General features: G+C 37.6%; 1 protein-coding gene across 2 annotated transcripts in view; it reads left to right on the top strand.

The window, feature by feature from the left end:
* FOCAD (focadhesin) overlaps positions 1-23685 on the top strand; it is a 197284-nt gene that overhangs the window by 163455 nt on the left and 10144 nt on the right. For both annotated transcript variants that reach the window (XM_067553150.1, XM_067553151.1), the window contains 12 exons: positions 388-504; positions 3165-3403; positions 5199-5288; positions 10165-10312; positions 13422-13541; positions 15488-15610; positions 16707-16784; positions 17073-17144; positions 17328-17430; positions 18821-18901; positions 19925-20053; positions 22813-22928. In XM_067553150.1, the coding sequence (XP_067409251.1) occupies positions 388-504; positions 3165-3403; positions 5199-5288; positions 10165-10312; positions 13422-13541; positions 15488-15610; positions 16707-16784; positions 17073-17144; positions 17328-17430; positions 18821-18901; positions 19925-20053; positions 22813-22928 (1416 nt within the window). The remainder of the gene's footprint in view (positions 1-387; positions 505-3164; positions 3404-5198; positions 5289-10164; positions 10313-13421; positions 13542-15487; positions 15611-16706; positions 16785-17072; positions 17145-17327; positions 17431-18820; positions 18902-19924; positions 20054-22812; positions 22929-23685) is intronic.

The raw sequence follows: 23685 nt of genomic DNA on the forward strand, positions 1-23685 counted from the left end.
TTTTGTGTCCACATTTAATTTATGCCTGACTCTGGGAGAATTGATACACCCAGCTACTTGCTCACATTAAACCATAACAGTTCAGGGTTGTGTTTTTTTCCCCCCCTACTGCTGCTGTTTTGGGCCTCATTCAGCCATCTTTGCTGTCACCGAATATCTTACGCTGCTAACTTCATGGAATGATTTGTGGAATAAAATGTGCTACGCATGAGTAAGAGTGGCAGAATTAGGCCCTTGTTGAGTAGTTAAATACTTCATAGCTGGCACATCAGCTGCTGAATCTGTCTTCTATCCTTGAATGTGGCCTAGTTAAGAATAGAAATGGATGAATATTTGGGAGCGGTTATTTAATGTTTATTGGCTTATATTATTTTTCATCACCTGTAGACGGAACCTGATTTTCTTCCCACAAAACACTGGATTTCTATGGTGATAGAAACCCTCCTTAGTATTGTGAACAGTCGCTATCGTGCCAAAGGTCAAGTTTTCCCCTGGTTCTACCAGGTACGTCCAGAAGTAAAAATACATTTAAAGAAAGAGGCAAAAACAATATGTATTATGGGCAAAAGAATATATATTTGGATTTAGTTATCTTAATGTTTGGTTGCATGAAATAATTGTTTAACCTGGGTTTTCCTGATGCTATTAATTTTTGCAAAAGGACATGTGAGAGGATGAGAAGACTTTGTTTTGTTTTTTAGCAAATTTGCTGCTTATTTTTATATTTTTTCCTCAGATTTTTTCCTTCAACACTCTTGACATTTTTCTCTGTTTCAGAGTTTCACTAGCTGTGACATTTGGTATCTGTTTCATTATTTATTTCGTAGTTTAAAAAACAAATAAACAAACAAAACCCTAATTGTCATAACATTTCTAGGTGCATGTACAAAATTTAACAATAAAACTTTAGCATATCAACCTAAATAGACTCTCACTACACCACAACACCAAAATTCTGAGTTTGAATAAAAACGTGGCTCTTAAATCATGCTCTGTAGGTTGTGTAACTCAGAACGGGGAGTTATGTAGTCAAGGTCCTTCCCCTGAAAATGTCTTGCTCAACCCTCATATTTGGAGACCATTAGCAGAAATGTCCTATCTTATTTCAAACTGATAACCAGAACCTCAATCATGTAAGGCTTTAAGGATTAATATCAGCCCCTTGAATAGCTCCTGGTTGTGAACTGAAAGCCAGTGTAGTCTTCAGGAAGCAGGTTTCATATGTTCTATGCAGATATCATTGCTGAGTACACTTCAGCTGTGTTCTGCATTAGCTGAAACTTCCTTCCAGGTAATCTTCAAAAAGCTATCTCTGTGGGTATGTCTACATTCACAGTGGCACTGTTGGTGCCGGCGGATCGATTCTGTGGGATCGATTGAGCAACAGTGGAGACCCACTCAATCAATCCGGAAGTCGACACCATTAATCCACTCCTGCAAAAAGTTTAACGCTGCGTCAATGGGAGGGCCTGTCGGCACAGCATAGTGGGGACACTGTGCTGTATAGAAGTTATCTATCTCCCGTAGACTGCTGCTGAATTTCTCCGGCAACATAGACCAAGCCTGAGTAGAACACCTTGCAGGAGGAGCCTTCAAGGGCACTGGATAACAGTGAGCCTTATTGACAAAGGGTGAGCAAACTGCTATCCTAGGGGAAGGTAACATTTCTGTCACTATCTAAGTGCTTCCATCTACTTTATAATATCACTTTGACCTTGTCTGGTCTGAGCCTCAACCATCTTGTCATTATCTGTGTCTCTGTCATGGCCAGTCTGTAGGGAAAGCAAAGAAACCACACAGTTTGGTTTAGATAAGCAGAATATAGAGTGGGGTGTTAGTCATGTGATGGAACTGCAGCTCCAATCCTCTCACCGTCTCCCCTAGTGGCCTCACATACACTGAACAGAATGGGGAGTACTAGAATGGTGCCTGCAGTACACACAAGAGATCCCTCAAAGCGAATGAGCATTTGTACAAGAACACTCTCTACAATCTCTCTGAAAGGAAGGAACTGGTCCATGAAGGGGGGTTGCATCCAGCCAGGTCAACAAAACGTCAAGGTCAACAGTATTGAAGTCTGACCGATCTAAAAGAGTTAATATCGATCCCTGGCCTCTGTCATCGCCAGACCACTGAAACCAGTGCAGTTTTAACATCACTTGCAAATATAATGCCAGACTGCCAGGAGCCAAGGAGATCCAAGGACTTGGTACTAGAGTTACTATGCTGCAATCTTCCAAAATACCTGCCTCCAAAAATGGTACAATTTAAAAATACATTGTATTTTTGAGACAGAGCCCAGGGACTTGTTTTCACAGCAGTTGTCTCTCAAAAAAATACAATATATTTTAAAATGTTTTTTTTTCCTCAGTCTTGTAAATTTCAAAGGACAAAGCATCCTGTGGAAATCACTGCTCTACAGGGTACCTGGCATTCTGATTTGAATATTTTCCTTTTTCTTCCCATAATTATATATAAGCTAATACACATACAGTAGGCTATTGCATATAATCAGGCCATAGCTTTGTAAATAGAGGCAGCTACAGGGATTTCAGCTTTTAAAATGAAAAGGAATTTAAAGCCTTTGTGGTGAACAATCTGTCTCCTGGGAAGCTTTTCCACTAGAAATTTTGCAGGATCTGCCGATCTTTCTTTCCTCTGGACTGATGTTTCCCCACAATTAAAGCAGCATTTTTTTCTTCTTGATAAATTCCTGGCTTTCTGTAATTACAGAATCATATTATTTTGTTTTTATTTACACATACATACATGAGTTGGATCACTCTACTGAATATTTTAACGAGAAAGCTGAATATGAAAACAGATCAATATATTTATGCCCAACTCAGCTATTGAATTCCTATTTCCCCCACCCTCACTCACTTTGCTTTAATTCCATATTTACTCATCCTATTTTCATTCTTGAAAGTATATTTTCAATTACCATATTATTAAACTGGTTGGAGGAGGAGGGAATGAAATGTTGCTGGATTCAAAACCATGAAATACTATTTGCTCCCAAATAGAAATGCAATTGCGCTACTGTCTGCTGTATATTTTTATATTCCTAAAATATTGAGTGTTGTTCTCTGTAAAGAAAATTATTTCTTCCCCTCGCACATTGGAAAAAAAAAGAACAAAAAATCTTTTTTTGTGTGTCCTAGAAATCCTATTCTGGTGAAAACACAGCTAGCGCTATTGCTCGCTCCTGTGCAGCCACTGCTTTGTCTCTTTTGGTGCCAGTTTTCATTGTATCCTGCAAGGAGAAGGTTGAGGAAGTCCTGAGTGTACTGACTGCCAGGTTACCTGGGAAACCAAATGCTGATGAGTCTCAAGCTGTTCAAATCCACATAGGCCTTGCTTTGGGGATGTTTATCTCACGTTTGTGTGAAGAAAAAGTCAGGTATGGATTACGGTGTACAGCAGGTGTGTAAATAACTAATTTCCTCACCTTCCCATAATGTGACATTTAAATTCTGCAGAATGAAGTGTTTACATTTTGTAGTCAATTGATTCCCAAGGCCTTTTGCAAGATTACTTAAAACATCTTTTTATTTCTTTGTTAATCTCTTCTTCCTCCCCTCCTCTGTTATTGTTGCCATATTATACGGGGTGTGCTTGTTTAAATACAACATCACTCTCTCAAGATGAATGATGCATTTTAGTTTTCATAACTGTGTAGGTGTTAAGATGCTCATGTGACTTGCTTAAGTAATACAGCCACAAAAAGAACGTTAAGGGGATTAGCTACCCTTAGTTACATCATTGTATAATGGTATTCACAATTGTAAGAACATTTGTCACTGTTTGCGTTAAGCTATGTGTTTCAGCTATATAACATACAACACAGTGTCTAGTTACTTGCACCTGATGCTAAACATCTGGGCTGCGTCATGACAACTTTCTAAGAGCTGTGTGTGTCCAGTATAATGGACTTTCTTGAAAGTGTATCCTTACTCTCTGGAGTGATGCAAAGCATTCTCAGGAACTGATTGGTAGAAGGTGCCCAACAGTATATGTGTGCAAGGTTGAAAGCAGAATCTCCAGATGACTGCCCCACATTCCTGAATGTTGCCAAGAAATTCAGGCACTCACCTTAGGCTATGGATGTCCCTAACTTCATGACATTTAGGGATTGTGTTTGCTAGCATCCATAGTGAAATACAGATACTTGATTTAGGTCTCACTGGCATAGCTATGATGTTTATACCTTCGAGCTGATGGTTTCTAAAGCATCTACCTTGGCTAAAATGCATTTTGTATTAACACGCTATCCTGAGTACTAAGGGGGTAATGGGAAAACAAGACAGCCCTAGTTTTTAAAAACTAACTGCACAGTTTGAGGATACTTTGCCTCTTGATAATTAGTCACTAGTGACAACTGAGCTACAGATAAGCCATAAAAGCCTCCTGAGAAAACAGGATTAGATCATCATACCGTACCAGGGGACCTGAGGCATAGTTTGACTATTTTTTTAAAGGAGATTAGCAAGAGAAGACATTTTAAAAAATTCCTTACATATTAAGGCAGGTCAGCTTTTGCTTTTTTGCCCCTGAAGTTTCTCTCTTATCATAGATATTCCTTAAACTCAGCTACCAAATTTGGACTTAGGAAATTATTCATGTTGAACCTAGAGATAATTTATACCAAAAGCATTCCTGTTTTTTAAGAGGATTTTAGGCACATTCTATAAGCAAGAAATCCCTTGGGGGTTAATTTAGGATGTTCAGGCTAAATAAGATCCCAGGATTTTGCTTTTCATTCATAGTGCTGGTGGTGAGGGGAAAAGGGCAGCTTTTCAAGAGTGAACCACAAAATGAAGTCTTAAAACATTATGCCGCTTGAGCCTGTGAAAAATTAAAGGTGCATCTGCAGCCAAATTTTGGGGGGCATGTAGTACTATGGTTTTTCCCTTTTCGGTGTTTGCAGTAAAAGTCTCAGGCTTCTGTGTGAGTGCTGCCGCACTATAACTGAGCCATTTAGAAACAGTGAATGCTGAAGTGGATTCGTGGATATCAGCTGTATGTGTTTGTGGGAAAACACAAAAAATGAACAATCATGCACTTAGGTGGGATGACTATTTTATTTTATTTTAGCAAATAAAGAACAATGTTGAATGGCAGGTTTATTTTTACCTATATCACAAACAGCTTGAAGACCTGAACAGTATCTTTTCTATTTTATTTCTTTTTCGTAGTGATGTATCTGGCCAACAGATGAATCTACTTCTAATGAAGTCCCTGGATGCATTGGAAGATTGCTGCTTTGACACCAGTTTGGAGTACAAGTAGGTTTATTCTATTACTGATGTTAGTATATACTATGATTGTTACCATTCATACAGGCCATTAGGGCTTCAACCCACAAATGCTGAATTTAGGACCACAGATCTGTTGCTATGAGGAGACTGATCCTGTCCTTGGATACTTCTACCTGTCTTGTATCTTCTAAATCCATTACCATGCTTATTTTAACATATATGTTAGTTGATTGTACAAGAAGTGCTGTGATCAGTTTCTGAGCTAAAAAAAAAACCTCGCAAGATAAACCATAGGCACATAGTGGAGAATAGGATTAGAGATTCAGTTATCTTGTTCATTAGAGTTGGGGCAGCAGGCAGTGGCAGCAATTTGAGGTGAAGCTTTGTTGCTCACCTTTCCTGCACATATGCATTAATGAAAGGGAGTTTTGACAGTGCCCCTCGATGCTCTTCTATAGCTACCGAGATGTTCAATGGAGTCTAGTTGCTGCTGTTGCTGCTGCTTTGGAGCCTGTTACTGGAATGTGCATGTGTGCACAATAGTCTGAGCCATAGGAGCAGCTCTCTCGTGTGGCTCCTTTATCTGGGAGAGCCAGTCTGTTACATTAACAGCTGTGGATGGCATGTAGAACATGAGGGGAGGCAAATACATGTCATTTTGCTGACTGGAGTTATACGGCAGGTGCCTTGAAGAGAGAAGCAGTATGTCAGCAGGGCAAGACATTTTTTAAATGTATTACACAGTCACCAACATAGGCAAGCCCAGAAGAATCTGCGCGCTGAATTCTTTGCTGTACGTTAGTTGCCATTAAAGAGTCAACATGTACCATAGAATGACATCTCAGATATCATAGTTATTTCTCTGTTCCTAGAATAGAAAGTATCTGCAATATCTCAGGTATCAGTAAGAGTAAACCTTAACTTTGTAATGATGATCACTTACGATGATTCTTCTGCTACAAAAGTCAGTAGAGCAACCATTTCTGTTCTTCCCCTTTGTACCTCTTGAGGGGTCACAGCTGCACTTCATTGGGCTATGAACTTGGAAAGCTTAGTTTGGATTCCAATTTGAGTTTCTCTGCCCTTGGCTGGCGTAGAATAAGGCACATGGTGCACAGGGAGTTGTATCAGCTGCATCACATTGTTGTACCCACTGCTGCTTGAGATAAAAGCTTCACGGTAATAGCCAAAATAGACACATCCCTCCCCACTCCCCCAGCCAGCAAGAAGCAGACAGAAGAACACAAAACAACGGATAAGTGGAAAGGAAAGATTAAAGCCTTTTTCCCCTGTTTGACATAAGTGTAAAGCTAATGGGTTTTTTTAAAGATAGTTATAAAATTGGTGTATAGTTTAAATCGTTAACTTGAAACTGAGCAAAGAAGTATTTTTAGGCTTTAGTTGCTAATGACTTCTGTCCTGATAAAACAATAGCTATTTTTCAAGTGGGGTCCTGTAAGCCTTTATATCTTGCATCATAGACGCTCTTGCCTGTTGTTACCTCAGTATTAGGTTTATTTCATTTGGACTTCATCTGCTGTAGATTGTCTGGGGTGAGCAGATAGCAAGTGTGAAAAATCAAGACGGGGTAGGCACCTATAGAAGACAAAGCCCTGAATATCGGGGCTGTCCCTATAAAATCAGGACATCTAGTCACCCTAAGATTGTCTGATGATACTCTGGTGTTCTGTTCCCTCCAAAATATGCTACAAACAGTCTGCAAATAATGTGTTACGTAAATAAGAAAAAGGTTCGATTTTACATCCAAAATATGTTTTCTCTAATGTGGCTAGAATAAAGTCGCTTATATTGTATATGTTTCTGGGAGAGCTGTTTATGGAAATCACTGAGAACACGTTAATCATGCTGGACTGATTTAAAAGGTGTGTAGCTTTTATTAAGAGATCTCTGGCTGAGCTGCCATGTGGTTGGAGAGAGTATGTCTTTCCTCATGCTGCCATCTAGTGGAATAGACATCTCTTACTACCATATTTTTTCACTGTTGTGCAGTAGATGTTTTGGTTTGTATAAAATATTTTGCAAACTAGTGGTTCAGTACTGCTTTCTGATATATAACATGCACCATTTAGGAGATTCAATGAGACATCCCATGTATCGAAGGGCATTACAGATTTTTGCCTTGTGTCTATTTAACAGAAAATTTTAGTGCAGTGTGTACCGCACACACTAGAGTCCATATGACACAATACACATTTGATTGATCCTGTCTATCCTGATAATAGTATTGATCACACTAGTGCGGTTGTTGCTCAGTTGTTTCATTAGGATAATTCTCTCTTCCATTTTTTCTTAGAATATTAATTCTTTTCTATTTTAAGGGGAGAATCAAAGATATGGAGCTATTTCAAATAAGCAATAAATATTATAAATAGCCAACAAGATTACATGAATATTATAAAATATCTCTTCAGCTAAACCAACAAATGAATATGTTACCCCATAGTATTGTACTATTATAGAGTTACAAGTCTGCGTAAATTACAGAAAAATACTTAAAATGTTGCAAAATCCTCTTCCAAAAGGCCACCATAAGAATGACAGAGTATTGACACTCCCTCTTACCCAAAACCCCTCCCGCAACAATCCAAACATACAAAAGACCCAACCCTGAAACAAATCAACCTTAAGGGGGGTAAAACCCTAATACAATTTTAGAAAACCAAAAACTTTATCCCAAAAAGGACACGTATCAGAGACTCCAACCAATCAGCTAGGGAGTTCGTTATTGCTATTGATTTTATATGGAAGATGCTGTGATCCTGCGGTGATGAGAGGTGATTATAAAACCCTAAGATCGAGAATTAAATAAATGTTGTTTAGAAACCTATATTTACATGCATTACCATTGAGTATATATGTATGTGTAAATGGGGATTTTTGATTTTTAACTCATCAGTTCAGCCATTAGGCTCCTTGGTTATGGAAATTATATAATAAAATATACGAATATTTTTCTCTCTCTCTCTCAATGTTATTGACACACAGAAGGTTCACTATGAATTTGCATCATTAAAATGCCTTTTTCTGTTGTTAACTAGTTTATATAACAAATCCAATTCTACAAGGATCACAGAGAAAGTGAGGTGAAAAGAACTAATCCAAAGAGAACATCCAGCTTCACCCAATTGTTACAATACAATATGCAGATAGTGAATGTATTGTACTATACCTGGTCCTTGTTTTATAACTTATTGGCATGGGAATTTTTTCCCTTTTCAACCAAAGAAAAACACTTAGTGTTGAAGATAGGGTTGACCCTGACCGCTATGGTTTATGTATGCTCCAAATTTTGAAGAATGCCAAGATAAGTCACAAAGAAATGGTGGTATTTATGACTTACCAAGTATATATTTTCCTTCCTTTGGGTATATTTTTAATAGAGCCTTTCCAATGTGGTCACTATATTGATACATGGTATAGTTGAACTAGTCTACATCTACTTGAAGAACAAACACCATAAGACAAAATGTGATTGTGGGCTAAAAATAAATGTTGATGCTTACATGTTCAGTATATGTGCGTTCATGAGATTGAGAAATATGAAACTTACAAGGCATTAAATGGCTTCCATTCAAATAATCATCTAATGTCTGTGGACAGTAAATTGGTTTCCCTCCGCAAAATGCTTAATTAGATCAAATAACTGCTTGAAAGCAGGGTAAGATTTCAAACATTTTCAACACAGAGCTCTGTCATTAAGCCGCCTTATAGATTACTGGTCCCATGCAGTCAATGGCAAAAATTCCTGCTAACTTCTGTGGTACAAGGATTTATGTACAATATCGACCCTTTTTATTTCTATTCGTTGTATTTATTATTTGTGAAGCACTTTGTGATGCAGTACACTTTACAGTACTATACATAGTTGAATTATTCCTCTGAGAGAAGAAAATAGCATTATTGTCATTATGTCCAAAATATTACAGTAAAATTACATAGCGCAAGCTGTGACACTTGCACTAGTATGTTTTTTAATAGCCGTATAGACACAATTTAAAAAGAGTGACGTAAGAATGATCACTAATAAATTCGCTGTTTTCCTCACAAACTTTATTCCCTCTTCACTCCCCCATGAAATGTAAATTATTTTTTTAAAAGCATTGTTACATTGGAAATTGTTGTGTTTGGAACTCTAACTCTATAAAACAATTTTTTTCTTTTAGCTGAACTTTGGCTGTACATTTTTCATATTTTATGAAGAAATTATAATATAAAATTTATCTATGATAACTTGTGATAATTCTGTTTAATTTGTGGGTTGTTCATTAGTTCATATATCCCAGTGATACTTCGGAGTATCTTGCTGAGGGTTATTACTATTGTTCTCTGAGGCGTAGATAGAGACTGGGGAAAAATGTCTCCAATCCTTGTACCACTGCCAATGCCAGTTGCTGTCGGAAAGTGTTAAATATATAAAGATAAGGCAGAAGTATTTCTTAAAGTTATTTTTATTTAGTTTGGGTACAGGAGGCCCCCCCCCATTATTTTTAACAGGATATCCCATGTATCAACAGGAGTTCCCAGAACTCATGCCATCCTTGGTGCACACTACACTGACTTTTCACTTTAACAGTTGATATTGCTAGTGACATCAGTACGGTATATTATGTGCAATGGGGCAGGGAGGGCTTCATCTCTAGAGGCAATAGATTCATTTGTGTGTGTGTGTGTATGCGCGTGCATGCATGCATGTGCGCACGACTGTCCTTTAAGGAAATTAGGAATCAGTCGTAGTAGTAGTATCTATGCAGTAGAATGCTATATAGGTTCAAATTGAGTTTCTACAGCTCAATATCCTGTGTAGTATTGAAAAATAGATCCAAAAGAAGCAGAGACTTCCTTAACTCTTCCTCCCCATTTTATGTTTTGTCTTCCCTTTAAGCACTGGATGTATCTTGGGTGTGGGACTTGTTCTTTCACTTATGAGTCACAGCAGCCAAACAGAATCGCGAGTTCATGTCTCTGCTTCTCTGAGGAAACTCAGTAACTACCTGGATGACAGTGAAGAGCAAAGCAGAACATTCCAGGAGGTAGGACTCTTTTATCATAGCTTTCCTCCCTCTCTCCAGCTTTCTTTCATCCCCACCCATAACATCGTTTTTTACTGAAGGACATAGCCATATATATTATAACCATCAGACCAATGATACACAATTCCCTTTATGCATGAATCTTTGATTTCTAGTTTTTCTTTGATCATAACACTCTAGCTTTATATTTATCAAACAAAGATTGTTTGATATTCTAAGTTTATTTAATACAGCACAGGCACTAAGAAATAACTCATAAAACTCATTTCAGATAGAAACTCTGTCCCTTCTTAGGTAGAGTCTTTGTTGCAAGGGGTAGTCTCCCAGAAAGCACAAAGCAAGTTATTGATAAACAATTATAACCCTTCCTTCAAAGTGGTCTCTGCTCCTTTCTTTGAAAGTTCCCTTTGCTTGCTCCTGTGATTGTAGCACTAAGGAATGCTCCTGTGGCTATGGGTCAGCATTTCCCATTATAACATGGTTTTCAAATGTGTTAAAACTCAGATGAATGAGGATTAAGCATCACATTATTTATATAATGACAAAATGTGCATGACACTTAACAGGCAAATGAGATGTTGTCCCTCCCCAAAGAGTTTACAATTCAAGTTGAGATGTAACTTGATTTAGTGAGGCTGACAAAACGGGAAAATATAATGGAGACCAAGAGTAAGAGCAAATTAGAGCATGTGCTTATATTGAAAAAAACTGTACCTGTCACATTTAAGCCCATTGTATGCTGAATAGTTGTTACATAATCCGCTATTTTTCCAAGGGATTTATAAAATATCAGTACAGAGTTCCACTTTTTTTGTACAGTACTAAAACTTATTTCTTTTCTTTTAAAAAAAAAAAAATTTTATATAGTTCAGTTTTTGCTGGCAGTCAATATATGTTTTTGGATTAACCTTTTATAGTTCTTGGATCATGCAATAAAGTGATTTAGCACTATAAAATAATTTTTCATTCCCATAGATTCTAGAGTGCTTTATTGAACCTTAACTGATGTACAAACTTTACATAGGTTCAGTGCAGCAACTACTGGGGTGAAATGCAGCAGATGTTGAACATTATATAATACTTTGGGATAAGAAGTAAAGCATACTTCTTTCAGTTTGAAACCCCATAGGGAATTTAGGGATGAGGTATGTAATTACACTAGTTATAGTTTGGCCAGGACACTGGGACACTACCACACTTACGAAAAGTGCCATGGAATCTTTAATGACCAGAAGTGGTTGGGACCATAGCTTACTGTTTGTGTCTTTGGGGAAGGTTTCTGCACTCCCTGTCTTACTCCTGTCCAATATGTTCAACATTCCACACCTACATCATACAGGGTTAACCCCTGACTCATCAATATCATATCCTATTGCACTGGTGTTTTCTTTGGAGGTCTCCCATCCAAGTACTGACTGGGTCCAACCTTCCTGCATATGAGAACTGATGGGATCACAGCACACTGTGGTATGACTGCAAAATGAGTTTCTTTCATTATGTGATCTCCTGATTACACATAGTAAAAAATGTGACTGTGTATGTGGAAAATCAAACAAAATTTGTTTAAAATATTTTTAAACATGTTCTTTTGGATTTAAGCATAAAAAATGTCAGCCCAGAGGATGAATCTTTCTAGGAAATTAAAAACAACTGGAAATAAGGCTTATAATTGTAAAAACCTTCTTTACCATAACTATAAGTATGCTAGAACAGCACTGCATGTTTTTAAATACATAAGCCATCAGCACTCTGCATTGCCTAGGAGAAACTTTTACAGTTATAATAGGAGTTCCATTATATGTTATGTATAACATCCCTGGTACATATCATTATCCATCATTTGGATGAGATACTAAACCAAAGTCTCTTTTACCTGCCTTATGGTTGTCAAGAGAAAAGTAAAGACTGTATAGTACTTCTCAGGAAAACTGAGAAAGTACCAGAGTATCCTCGCCAGATTTCCTATCTCAGCAGTTTCTAGTATTGAAGAGCTGCGTGAGTGCTATTGCTGAGTACATAATGGCTGCTGCGTTGGCCTACACAGGCACTATACTAGCAGTATTAAGTGCTTTGTTTTGTAAATATTTTCTGGACACAGCCTTGTTCTACACTTACCTGGAGATTCGGCGGCAGTCGACAGGAGTTACGCAAGCTATGCAGAGGAGTTTGCGTTTCTCCCTTTGACTGCTGTGCTTCCCTTCTGCATGCTGTCTTCACTGCACTGCACCAACAGGAACTGTGTTCCCGTCGACACAGCACTACGCTATTTGAGGGGGTGGTTTTACTCAGTCGACTTCCTGATGGATTGAGCAGGTCTACATTGACCGCTCAATCAATCCAGAAAGATCAATCTGGCGGTGGCGACTTTGCCGCCGTCAGTATAGACATACCCCTAGAGTATGAAATGGTCCTTATGAACCCATCCCTTTTAATCATGTGTAAAGTTTCTGTTCGCTACAATGAACAATTTAGGATTATTTTAAAATGTGTCCACGCCATCTCGAAAAGGACAATAAATACAAGCATTGTGTTAACACTGGATTGAATAAAATGTACAAAAGCAAAGGAGTCCAAAGTTAAAGCAGCAATTACAATCTACTACTTTGGTTTAGATATAGGAATTGACAAACACTTGTTCCTGGGCACAAAAGTTTGGGTTGAAGGCATATGTGTAGCCCTCAATATTGGATTTCCTTAGATTTGTAGTATCAGTTATTCAGGAGTGTAGTTTTAATGTATGGTTTGTTTGTTAATGGCCAGATGTTGTAAATTTGAGCATTATCACAACCCTAATATGTACCATGCAGCAGCATTGAGAACCACATGGAAAGCTTGTGGTGTTCTAGTTATTTTACAGTGAACTTATTCCTATACAAATAACTGTATCCACATTTTATTTCTCATTTCCTAGAATTAAGTATCCTTGAATACATTTGGGCTGGGGTTACTCATTATCTGATGTGGGGTGGGGGAATGAGATGACTTGCTTTGTATCTTGTATTGTGTATCTACAATATTCAATAAAAGCTACTCCCTGTGTGTTCCTACCCTGGGAAATGTTAACCTGTCTAGTTTTTTATCTGTATTTTCTCCCTTTCTCTTTATTCAGATCCTTGCCTACTCCATTGCCTGTTCCTGCGTCTCTGCTTTCAGCATGAAAATCATAGAGGCAGTGGAAGCTGAAGAGATTATGAACAAGTTACGGACATTAGTGGAAAATAATCAGCAGGTCATATCCACAGTTTGGATATCCTTCATTATTGTTGTTTGTCTTTTCCTAACTATCTTTAACACTGCACCCACATCAGCGTGAGATGGAAATTTCTTGATCTTTCTTGGGTATTTCTTTGAAAGAATGTGATTTGAGGTGGTATAATGAAGGCCGTTTTATTCAATTTGTATATTCCCTGTAACTGCATGTAAACTGTTCATTACCAAATGGTGAGACAAAAACTGTATTCATATATGCTGACCATGTTTAAGGGAACAGCTTACACTTTGATTTCCGGGTGTCTCAGCACCTTGAAACTCCCAATTAATACCTTCTTCTTAGTTGTATTCTTGAGACCTTCTCTTCCTGGGGAAATACCTTTTTCAGTGGCTCTCTTGAATTTTATAGACAACTGAATTTCCACTCTTTCCATAAACTCCATACAGCATATCACAAACACAACTCTAATAGCTTCAGACATCACGTCTCAACCACAACTTCCTCCAGAATCTCCCTTTCCACACACTCATTGTTCTAGGCTCTCCATCTAACAGATGACCAAAGCAGCATCTTTTTGTTGTTTCAACATTCCTTGACTGCCCTTCTGTCACAGTTTGACCCCCTTAGCTCCAACAGCTTTGTTTCAGCACTGTTTCTCCCTCCTCTTCTAGCTTATATCTACCAATGGGAAAAGACAAGAAGTGCTGCCGCAAAGAGGAAGTGCTATCACAGGACTGTTCACAACCAAAACCAACCTCACAACCTTCAGCAGCCTAGTAAATTTATCTGGAAATGGGGAAGTCAAATCAACATTTACTTTTGTAACCATTTTTCTTCACATCAGAAAACTATTCTCTAAAACAGAGGCTACTGAACTGTGGTTCTTGGTCCCTGGGGCACTTGGTGGTGGTCTGCAGGCAGCTGGCTAGTCATTTCATACTGGCTTCTCCTTATTTCCAGCTGCTAAATCACATTAAAGCAGCTAAAAATACATTGAATGCTTCCCTAATATCACTGTTTCAAGTAAGTAATTGCTGCAGTTGCCACAAAGGTGGTGTGCAATTCTGAAGGCAGATGTAGGAGGGGACTTGGTCTAGGAGACCATCTTGATATTAAAATGTGATCCACACTGAAGAAGTTTGAGAATCCCCTGCCCTAAAGCACCAACCTTATCACATAGAATCAAGGAGCAGAAACTTGTCATGAGAATCCACTCTGATCATGATGAGTGCCTATACTGCTGCTAGTGTCCTAGTAGTTGCATTATTAACTTATTTGCATTCCACTAGTTCCTTCCTCATCACCAGGTTAAGCCAAGGAAAGCTTTGATGTTGTCTGGTATAGTTACAAATATATGTTGCAAATAGCACACATAACTCCTATATAAGGTCAACATACCACAAAGATTTATGCAGATTTAACTGTAAGTATGCGTCCATTGATTTCAGCGGAATTATCCATGTGTTTCAAGTTCAGCAGGTGCTTAAGCTTTTGCTGATGGTAGTCTAAATCTGTATCTGAACTACAGCACTTGTTCTTCAGCTCTCAGAAAACAGGTATCTGCCATTTGACCTAAAGAAGTCCATTGACTGGTGGTAGTAGCAATAGCAGCCTCTTCATCCTTTTTGCAAGCCAGTCATTAGAAGGCAACATTATTCCCACATATGAATACATAGACAAATCAATACATTACAATATGACAGGGCTCAGTATCTTAAAACTGGATACTTCATACCATTGGATTTCCTGAAATTGGTACCTGTAGTTTTGTCTTTGTTTCAGTCAACTATTCATTTTAAAAGCGCCTGCGATTTTGAATGATAATGCAGCTTTGTTGTTGAACATGTCAGTGGGAAGGACTGCAACTGGAAAATGGGGGATGGATTCCTTTCGAAAAAGGAATACATGTTCTTTTAGGAAAGCTGGTTTGTAATCTGTGGTTTTGACATCTTTGTTTCCTGCAGACATCCGGTTTTGCTTTGGCATTGGGTAGCATAGTTCATGGTTTGTCAGTCTGTGGACATGGGAAGGCAGAAGACTTGAGTAACAGACTTCTTCCTGCCTGGATGAAAATTGTGCTTGCAGAGGTAGAGGAGCTGTCTGTTTGTCCTTTAAAAAAAATAATTCACTAATGAATTTATTTCATTAAGGAGCAGGAAATAGTTAAGAATAGTTTGAACTATTTGAGCAAGTGATTAGATTCACATTTAGAAGCAAGAATCTCTGCCATCTGTTTAAAGAAAAAGCAATATTTTCTTGTTTTATAAGCAGCATGGTAATGTAAGACAGTTTTCTATCAAAAATATTCCAGATGATCTATGAGAGCTCAATTCTGCCGTCTTTACTCACTTGTATGTAGTATCTTAGTCCATGAGTAGTCGCACTGACATTGAGATTACTTACAAAGTAAGTACTTAAAAATTAGACTGGCAGAATGGGATTATTGTGGTTTGCTGTTCACTGTAAGTTTACCCTGTTAAGTGCATATTTCATTAAGTAATAAATGGCTCTAGCTCTGCCTTTATCAGCCTGTAATTGCCATCTGCATACCCGGTGAATACAGAAGCTGCACTGTGATGCTTAGATTGCATTTAGTGTAGTAGGTAGAGATGAACAATTCTAGGCCTGCTGAAGGCAACATTAATCACTGTAATTGTAAATGAATAGAGAATTGAGTGAAATGTATTAATCTATTATGCTTACAATTTCATAGTAATGATTTATCCCATTGTACCAAAAAATTACATATGAAATATAATTTTAAAAGCAGACCCTAAATAAATCCTTCAAGATGGGATTTCAAAGTAAATATTAATAACAGCCGCACAAAATTTTGACAATCTGTATAATGACTAGGTCATCTCAGCATGTTCTTATGGGTGATGCACTCCAAAGATGTTAGACTGGAAACTACTGTAGTGAGGTGCTACATCAATGAGAAATATAGTATTTGAGTTTGAGAGAAGGAGCAAGTCCCAGAAATGCTATTTATTTCAGGGGGTTGGTAACATCATTGGGTCCAGCACTCAGAGGCCAGCCTATGAGTTTATTGGGGGAGGGGTATGTCTGCATAGTTCAGAATTAAAATGAAAGTCTTTTCTTGGAGGAAAATGCCTTTGCTGTTCAGTGTTCTGCTGCTACTTCCACCCCTTTGTCACATGTTGCTTTTGCTTTGATTTATAGGGGTCTCCGACAATGCAGCGTCTGGCTGCTGTCAATGGGCTGGTCGCGTTGGTGGGTTCTGAAGCAACCATGATACAGGTAAAAAGATACAAGCACATTATACCTGTGTTTTCTTTAAAAACAAAATTAAAGATTTGGGCTGGAGAACAGACTGGAATCACAACTCTATGAGCACCTGTAACATCAGAATAGATTTTGGGGGGGAAGGTGGTGGTGAATACATTGTATAATTAAATAACTAGGCTTATTTAATAGGAAAACATTCATTTTGCTGTAGTGTTTTGAATTAATTTTACAAAACTGTATTTCCTCTATCAGAATAATATCTTTCAAAACTTTCACGTAGTTTTTTCTTTTCTTTGACAGCTGAAATCTGAGGCTATCCAGTCCTCCCAGTTTCAAAATAAACTTAATGAAATCATCAGAACCCTGACTCAGGTGAGAGGATCACGTCTGTCTCCTGTAATGTGACATATGCACTGTACTACAGTACCTTGTATGAAGGATCCAGATTTTTTTTTTATCACTGTTTGTGTCCAGCTTGCTGTTGTAGCCCAGAATAAAGTGACCTTCATTAAAGAGACTAGCCTACAAGTTAATGTCCAATTATTGCCTTCACAGACAGTCAGTTTTTCTGGAGTGATTGGTCTTCAGACAAATGCAGCCTGGCTTTTAGGACACCTTCATCAATCTAGTTTGTCCTCAACCCAGAGCAGAACATCCGGTAAGATGCTTCTGTTGTTGTTTAAGAATAGATGATAGGCTTTAGGGAGGCCCCCTTATTCTTGACCACTGTACCCACGTAAGATGAAAAAACGACCTTTGGCTCTAAGAGCTCATAATCCAAGGCACCAAATGTGCAAATTTTAACATGCAATCGGATCCTTGTGCCCATGCAGAGCCTCATTGAAGTCAGTGGTGTTGAATGCAAGGGTCCAGCCATGTTTCTAATTGCAGAATCAGAGCCTAAAAACTCACAAGCTAAGTTGTTCCAGTCCAATCTGTATTTTAAAATAAATTTAAAAAAAAATTCTGTAAATATAAAACTAGAGAATAATTCATAATTATTTTAAAATGAGGTGTGTGCAGGAAGGCCTTGATCTGTATGTTGTAACTGAAATATTTGTACCATGCTTGGAGGGCTAATTGGATTTCCAGATTCGCTGACTTCTTATTTCAACATCTTTTCTCTTTAGTATTTTAAACATTTAAAAACCAACCAATACAAAGAAAGGAAAATAAATAAGATTAATTTTTCATAATTATACTCCAACAGGTGAGCTATTCTCTAATTACATAAAACACACAATTAATCTCTTCTAAACCAGTCCAGTACAGCTTTTCACAAAGGATGAAATTCATCTCTGTGCAGAGGGTCAGCATGAGGGCTATGCTCCACTTAAATCCCACTTAAGCCTGCAAAAGAGAGCTTAAGTGGGATTTAAATGGTACATAGACCCCTTACTGGCCCTCAGCGTGAGTGTGAATTTCACTTAAGTCTATAGAATGACAAACTATAACTGCACCAGTAATCCATCAGGTAAATGACTGTGAGTCAAGATGGCTGATATAAAATTCAGTAGAGAGAGCTAACTAAGTACAAGCCATTAGCTTCAATCTGACCCAAACTGCAAATGAATCAGTAACATCAAGAACAGACCCATGACCTCACCACAAAAACAACCCTCAGTCCTCTTGGCGGAAGTCTTGGCAGAGAGGTCAAGGACTTAGTGGGCATGGAGTGTAATCCATGCTATTATCCTTAGCAGTTTTCCCTACAGGTTAGGATTGAGGCATATAAACTGAGGTGCGGGGAGAAGTTTTCACCACAACAGCTTTTTAGTGGACAAAATAATGAAACCATTCTTCATTGCCGGCAGTCCAGCACCTTTCATCAACACTAAATTCACATGGAAGGAAAGATGTGGGGGGGAAAGCTAGTGATAACATCTGCATCAATCTTTTGATTTAATAGAAATAGTCATTGTCACAGAGTGTTGACCAAGGATCAATTAACAAATACCTCAGTTTTGCCTTTGAATTTATAGTGTAGTAAGAAGCTATTATTTGTCCTGCCAAGTTGCTGGCTTATTTAATATTTTTTGTCTTCACAGTTCCTCCAGACTTCAGCTACTTGCCTGAAAACAGCTTTATCAGGGCAGCTATTGACTTTGCCATTGAAGGAGGAAAGAAGGGTGAGATGGAGCAAACTCCATAATGATGTGAAAAAGTGCTCCTGCAAAATGTGATGCTGACATGTTTTTTACCTATCGTAAATTATAAAAAAAATCACTAATGAATTATATTAAAAATAGATATTTTAGTGAAGAATATTTTACTATAAGCGCAATGTTGGAAACTTATTAAATTTCTGTGGAAAATCAGAGTGGAGATAAGGTACAGATAGTTTTTACCACAGTGTAGCTAGTTGAGGCCAGCCCTGTAGCCCTAACTTGGGGTTACCTCAATTACCCGTGGCTTTACTCCAGTCGGACATTATATTGTTAGCTATCTTGATGTAAAAAAACAAACAAACCCAAAAAACAAACAAAAAAAAACTCCACACCTTCTTTGCAGTGAAGGCAAAGTCTTAGACTTGGGCTACGAGTTAAATTAGGGCTAGAATTTGGGTGGTAGATGCCTATTAGATGAAACTAGGGGAGCTGGTGACAGAAAGCTCTCCTCTGTTCCCATTTCTGGTGCTGATTTCCTGTGTGAATATGGATAAATCATGCAATATTTTTCTTGTTTCCCTGCCTGTAAAATGAAGACAATAATATTTACCCACCTCACAGACACAGCATAAGGCTTAATTCATTAATGTGTATAAAGTGCTTTGAGAGTCTCAGATGGAAGTTGCTGTGGAAGTGCAAATTATTTTAATTTAATTTATTTTTATTAATTTTAATTTTAAAAATTAATTTTAGAATAGCTCCCCTTGAGCAGTGGCAGAATGCTTCTTTGGCAGACTATTCTTTGTATAATCCAACAACTGCAGTCCAAAAAGTTTTCAGCATACTTAGCTAGTTGTACGTAATACAAGTGACAGAATATTTTTAGGTGCTTTTATAATGTCTATGTCTTTCATTACAAATTGTTTTTCAGTCCAGTATGTAATAATGTCAATTCATGTGTCTTATACTTTTATGTTTCTTGATTTGGCTATTTTACCCAATTTGCTCGTCATGAAATTCAAGTGATGGTTGGTTCTGTTGCAGGCCCTGAATCCATTCCTCCTCACTTGGTGAAAGTAGCTTTGGCACCTATAGCTTTAGTTGGAGAAAGCTACCAGTATCCCCCTGTGAACTGGGCTTCAGTTCTTTCTCCTCTGATGAGACTAAACTTTGGTAAGTTTAATGATTTTATGAGTCCTTTGGACTAGTCTCATGTGACTTGTGTTCAACAGATCATACTATAAAACTCCAGAGTTCTTTCAAGAGTCTAGAGAATTGAACATACTCTGAAGTATGATTTTTTTGTGTTTCTGAACTCTAATTTATTCCAGTTATGGAATTCCAATACAATACCATACAAATTAGAGATGGGCCAGAGCCACAAAGTTCATATCTAGATCTGAAATTTCTCAGAATTTAGGTGTGTCTGGATTAGATTTGGGATTTGGACCATTAAATAGACACCTACTGCAACATCAGGACCTGGATCTAAACTTTATCAGTGTCCATGGTAAGGGAGAAGGGTTCACATCAGAAATTTTGATTTGATACAGTCTCCACAACACACCAATTGCGTGGTGAATCTGATACACCGTCTCTAATGGAAATTCCAGATGTGTCAGAGAAAAGCATACCTCTTTCCTCTGTAATACACCTGATTTCTCAGTGCTTTACTATGGGGAGAATTTTTTTCTCATACCAGTTGGATATCAGCTCCTTCTCTGAAGCATGAGGTTTGACAGCTTTTCTAATATTTTCCTAGTTAATGTACCTGCTAAAGCTATCTTTATGGCTATAAATGTCTGATGAGTGTTTGACTTTTTCACTCAAAAATACCTCTGGCGCTGAGCTCTCCATTCCATAGTCATTTGGTTCTGTTGAATTTTGTCTCTCACTTCATGCAATGGTAATTGTTGGCATTGCAGAGTCTGCTACAGCTGAGCCCTATGTGTGCTGTTGGATTTAGATTGTGGGGCTTTAGAGGGCTCAGTAATAGGAAGGCTGCTCTTATTTCTTCCTGTTAGCCATTGTATTTATTTACAAGGTGCTCTTAAATCCGAAACTCTGGAAATTATGAAACTGTCGTTGTGGGAAGCAAAGATATAGATATAGAAAGATCTGGCAACTCATTGCATGTTTTGCTGCTATTTTTGTCTGATGTGTTCTTTCAATGGACTCTCCTAAGTATATAAGAAACCAAATTGTCTACATTGGTCTAAATATCAGAACAGTACTTTGAATTGTTGAACTTGTTTAACACATTGGAAAAATGGAGTTTTCTTTTAATCAAGAAAGATGAGTTTCATGTTTTTGTAAACCAAAGAAATTCCAGAAGAACAGTACATCAGTTTAGTTTCTTCATTTTAATTGCATTTAGATGGCATTTGAGACTGCTCTGTCTTTGACGTGAAATCTCTTCTCATTATACCTGGGTTGCATTATTGAAGTTAAATGTGTGCATCAAGAAATGAATAAATACCCCTTTGTGTTAGCGGGTGGCTCTGTTGGGCTACAGAAGCAAAAAGCAGAGCAATTATATTTAAGGCTGACATGGAAATGTGAAATCCTGAAATAATTTTCAAGAATAGCCAGATCATGAATATTTTTGTGACAGATACTGAGTTTAGTCATAATATTAGTTATTCATGAATATTTGGATGAGATTGTGAATATGGTTATGAATCCTGAATGCTTGACATATTCTAACATGAATGATTTATTCATCCTTAAACTCATAACAAAAGCAGATTATTCTCCTGTTTTAAAAAGTTCACTGCTGCAGTCAAGGAACAAAAACAATAATATGTGACTTACAGTAGACACTCCTCACAACCACTGAATAACAAATAGTTTGAACAGTTTGCAAATAATCTATAGTCTGTAAATTATTAATCCAAATTTTTGGTGAATGCTTACAAATGACAAATACTTTTGTAACAATCTGGATTGGGTACTAAACAATATGCTAAAGAAAAAGTCTAAATTTCTAGGTCAAGATTCTCAAAATCATGAGCCTAATGTTAGGCTCCTAAATCCATACTGACACATTGAAAAGAGTAACCTTATTTCAGAACCAAAACTACTCACCAGCATCCGTTCCAGTCAAGTTTAGGCTCTTATTTTTGAAAATCTTGGCCCAAATAAATAAAATTAATAATAAAAGGTTCCACTTTCAAGTGTTCTGGAAATATATAGAAAGCAAAGTTGAATTAATTTTAAATGTCAGTATAAAATTTGAAATCCCTGTCCTTCGTGTGCAGCTACAATAGAATGAACTATTATGAAAGCCATTCCATTGTGCAAAGCAAACACTTTTCAGACTTTTATTGTTAGTTATCTATTCTTTGAAAAAGATAGATAATTTCAGATTTTTGGGGATCCTGCCCAGGACCCACTAATTAGGAACTCAGCAACTATAACCTCATTCTTTAGAAAGACCGCCTACACCCAGACTGAAGAATATCTGTGCCCAGACTTCAACAGCAAGAACAATGATTCACCTGTAGTTCTGTGAAATTGACATTTACGCCAGTGCGCAGCATGCTGAATGTAAATGGAGCAGAACAGGCTGAGCTTAGCAGAAAGGAATATCAATGCTTGGTTCCCCTTCAAGGGGTTCTTTAATAGTTTGATTATTCTCTCTATTTAGCAAAGAACATTGATTCTTTTTTTCCTCATGTTCACATTTTAATGTTTTTCTTCTCTATTAAATTTGAGTGAATGCCATATGCTTGGATTCTGGACAATCTAGGGGTTATAAAGAAGTTACATAAATAGAAAGATAGGTCTTTTCTAAGAAACACAGAGCACAACGTATTTCTGCTAGAATGAAAACATCTACCTTCATTTTTATTTTTTCTGCATTATGGGCTAAGAACAAATTGAAAGTCAAAAGAATTGCATTGTAAACTGTTCATTTTCTTTCCCTTTAGGTGAAGAGATTCAGCAGCTATGTATTGAACTTGCAGTGACCCAGGCTCAGTCATCACAGAATGCGGCAATGCTCTTGGGGATGTGGGTAGTACCACCTCTAGTCTACGGTCTTAGTGTAAGTATGATATCAGCATTGAGCTCCAGAAGGCTTATGAATTCTCTATGGTCTCTTTTCTGTGTACAAGCTTCCTTACACAGGACAGCACATCTTAATCCTGCGCACCTATATCCTTATTATTTCAGCCCTGCATCTCCTCCAAACACAAAGTGACAGTTGTGCAGAATTCTCTAAAAGTTTTATTAGCCACTAAAAGCCATTTGTTGATATATCTGAAACTATTTACACCAGAGACTTTGAACTCAAGGCAGACTTGAGACCTTCCATCACCTATCTATTTACTTATTTATGTCAGTTAATCATCTTGCTTTCCTTCCCTTCTGTTCCTCTAAATTAATCCTTGTACAGTTAAAAGAGTAATCTGTGTTAGCATCAAAACTGGTGTTATCCTCAGATGAAAAGTGTGAATCAAACTGTGGAAATTCAGTATGGATTCTACAAGGCCCTGAGCAAAGCATGAACTTAGTCTATTAGAAATCCTGCAAAGTTCCACATCATCCTTAGCTAGGGTGGATAGTGTAGCTCTGATGACTTCAATGGAGCTGTGCTCATTTACACCAGCTCAGAAGCTGGCCAAGAATCATGAGAAGAAAATTCTGCTCTTTTTCCAGTTTGTGATCCTCCAGGTTTCCATGGTTTTGTGTACTGGTAATCCTTTATATATGTGAGAGAACCTGAGGAAAATTTAGCAGATCACAAGGGATTAAATTACTGCTTCAACTACTGTTCCTAGGTACTATGGTAATACAAATAA

The sequence above is a fragment of the Emydura macquarii genome, unplaced genomic scaffold (assembly GCF_026122565.2).
Source record: "Emydura macquarii macquarii isolate MOO-44397 ecotype Brisbane River unplaced genomic scaffold, CSIRO-AGI_Emac_v2 contig_1451, whole genome shotgun sequence".
NCBI classification, from domain to species: Eukaryota; Metazoa; Chordata; order Testudines; family Chelidae; genus Emydura; species Emydura macquarii.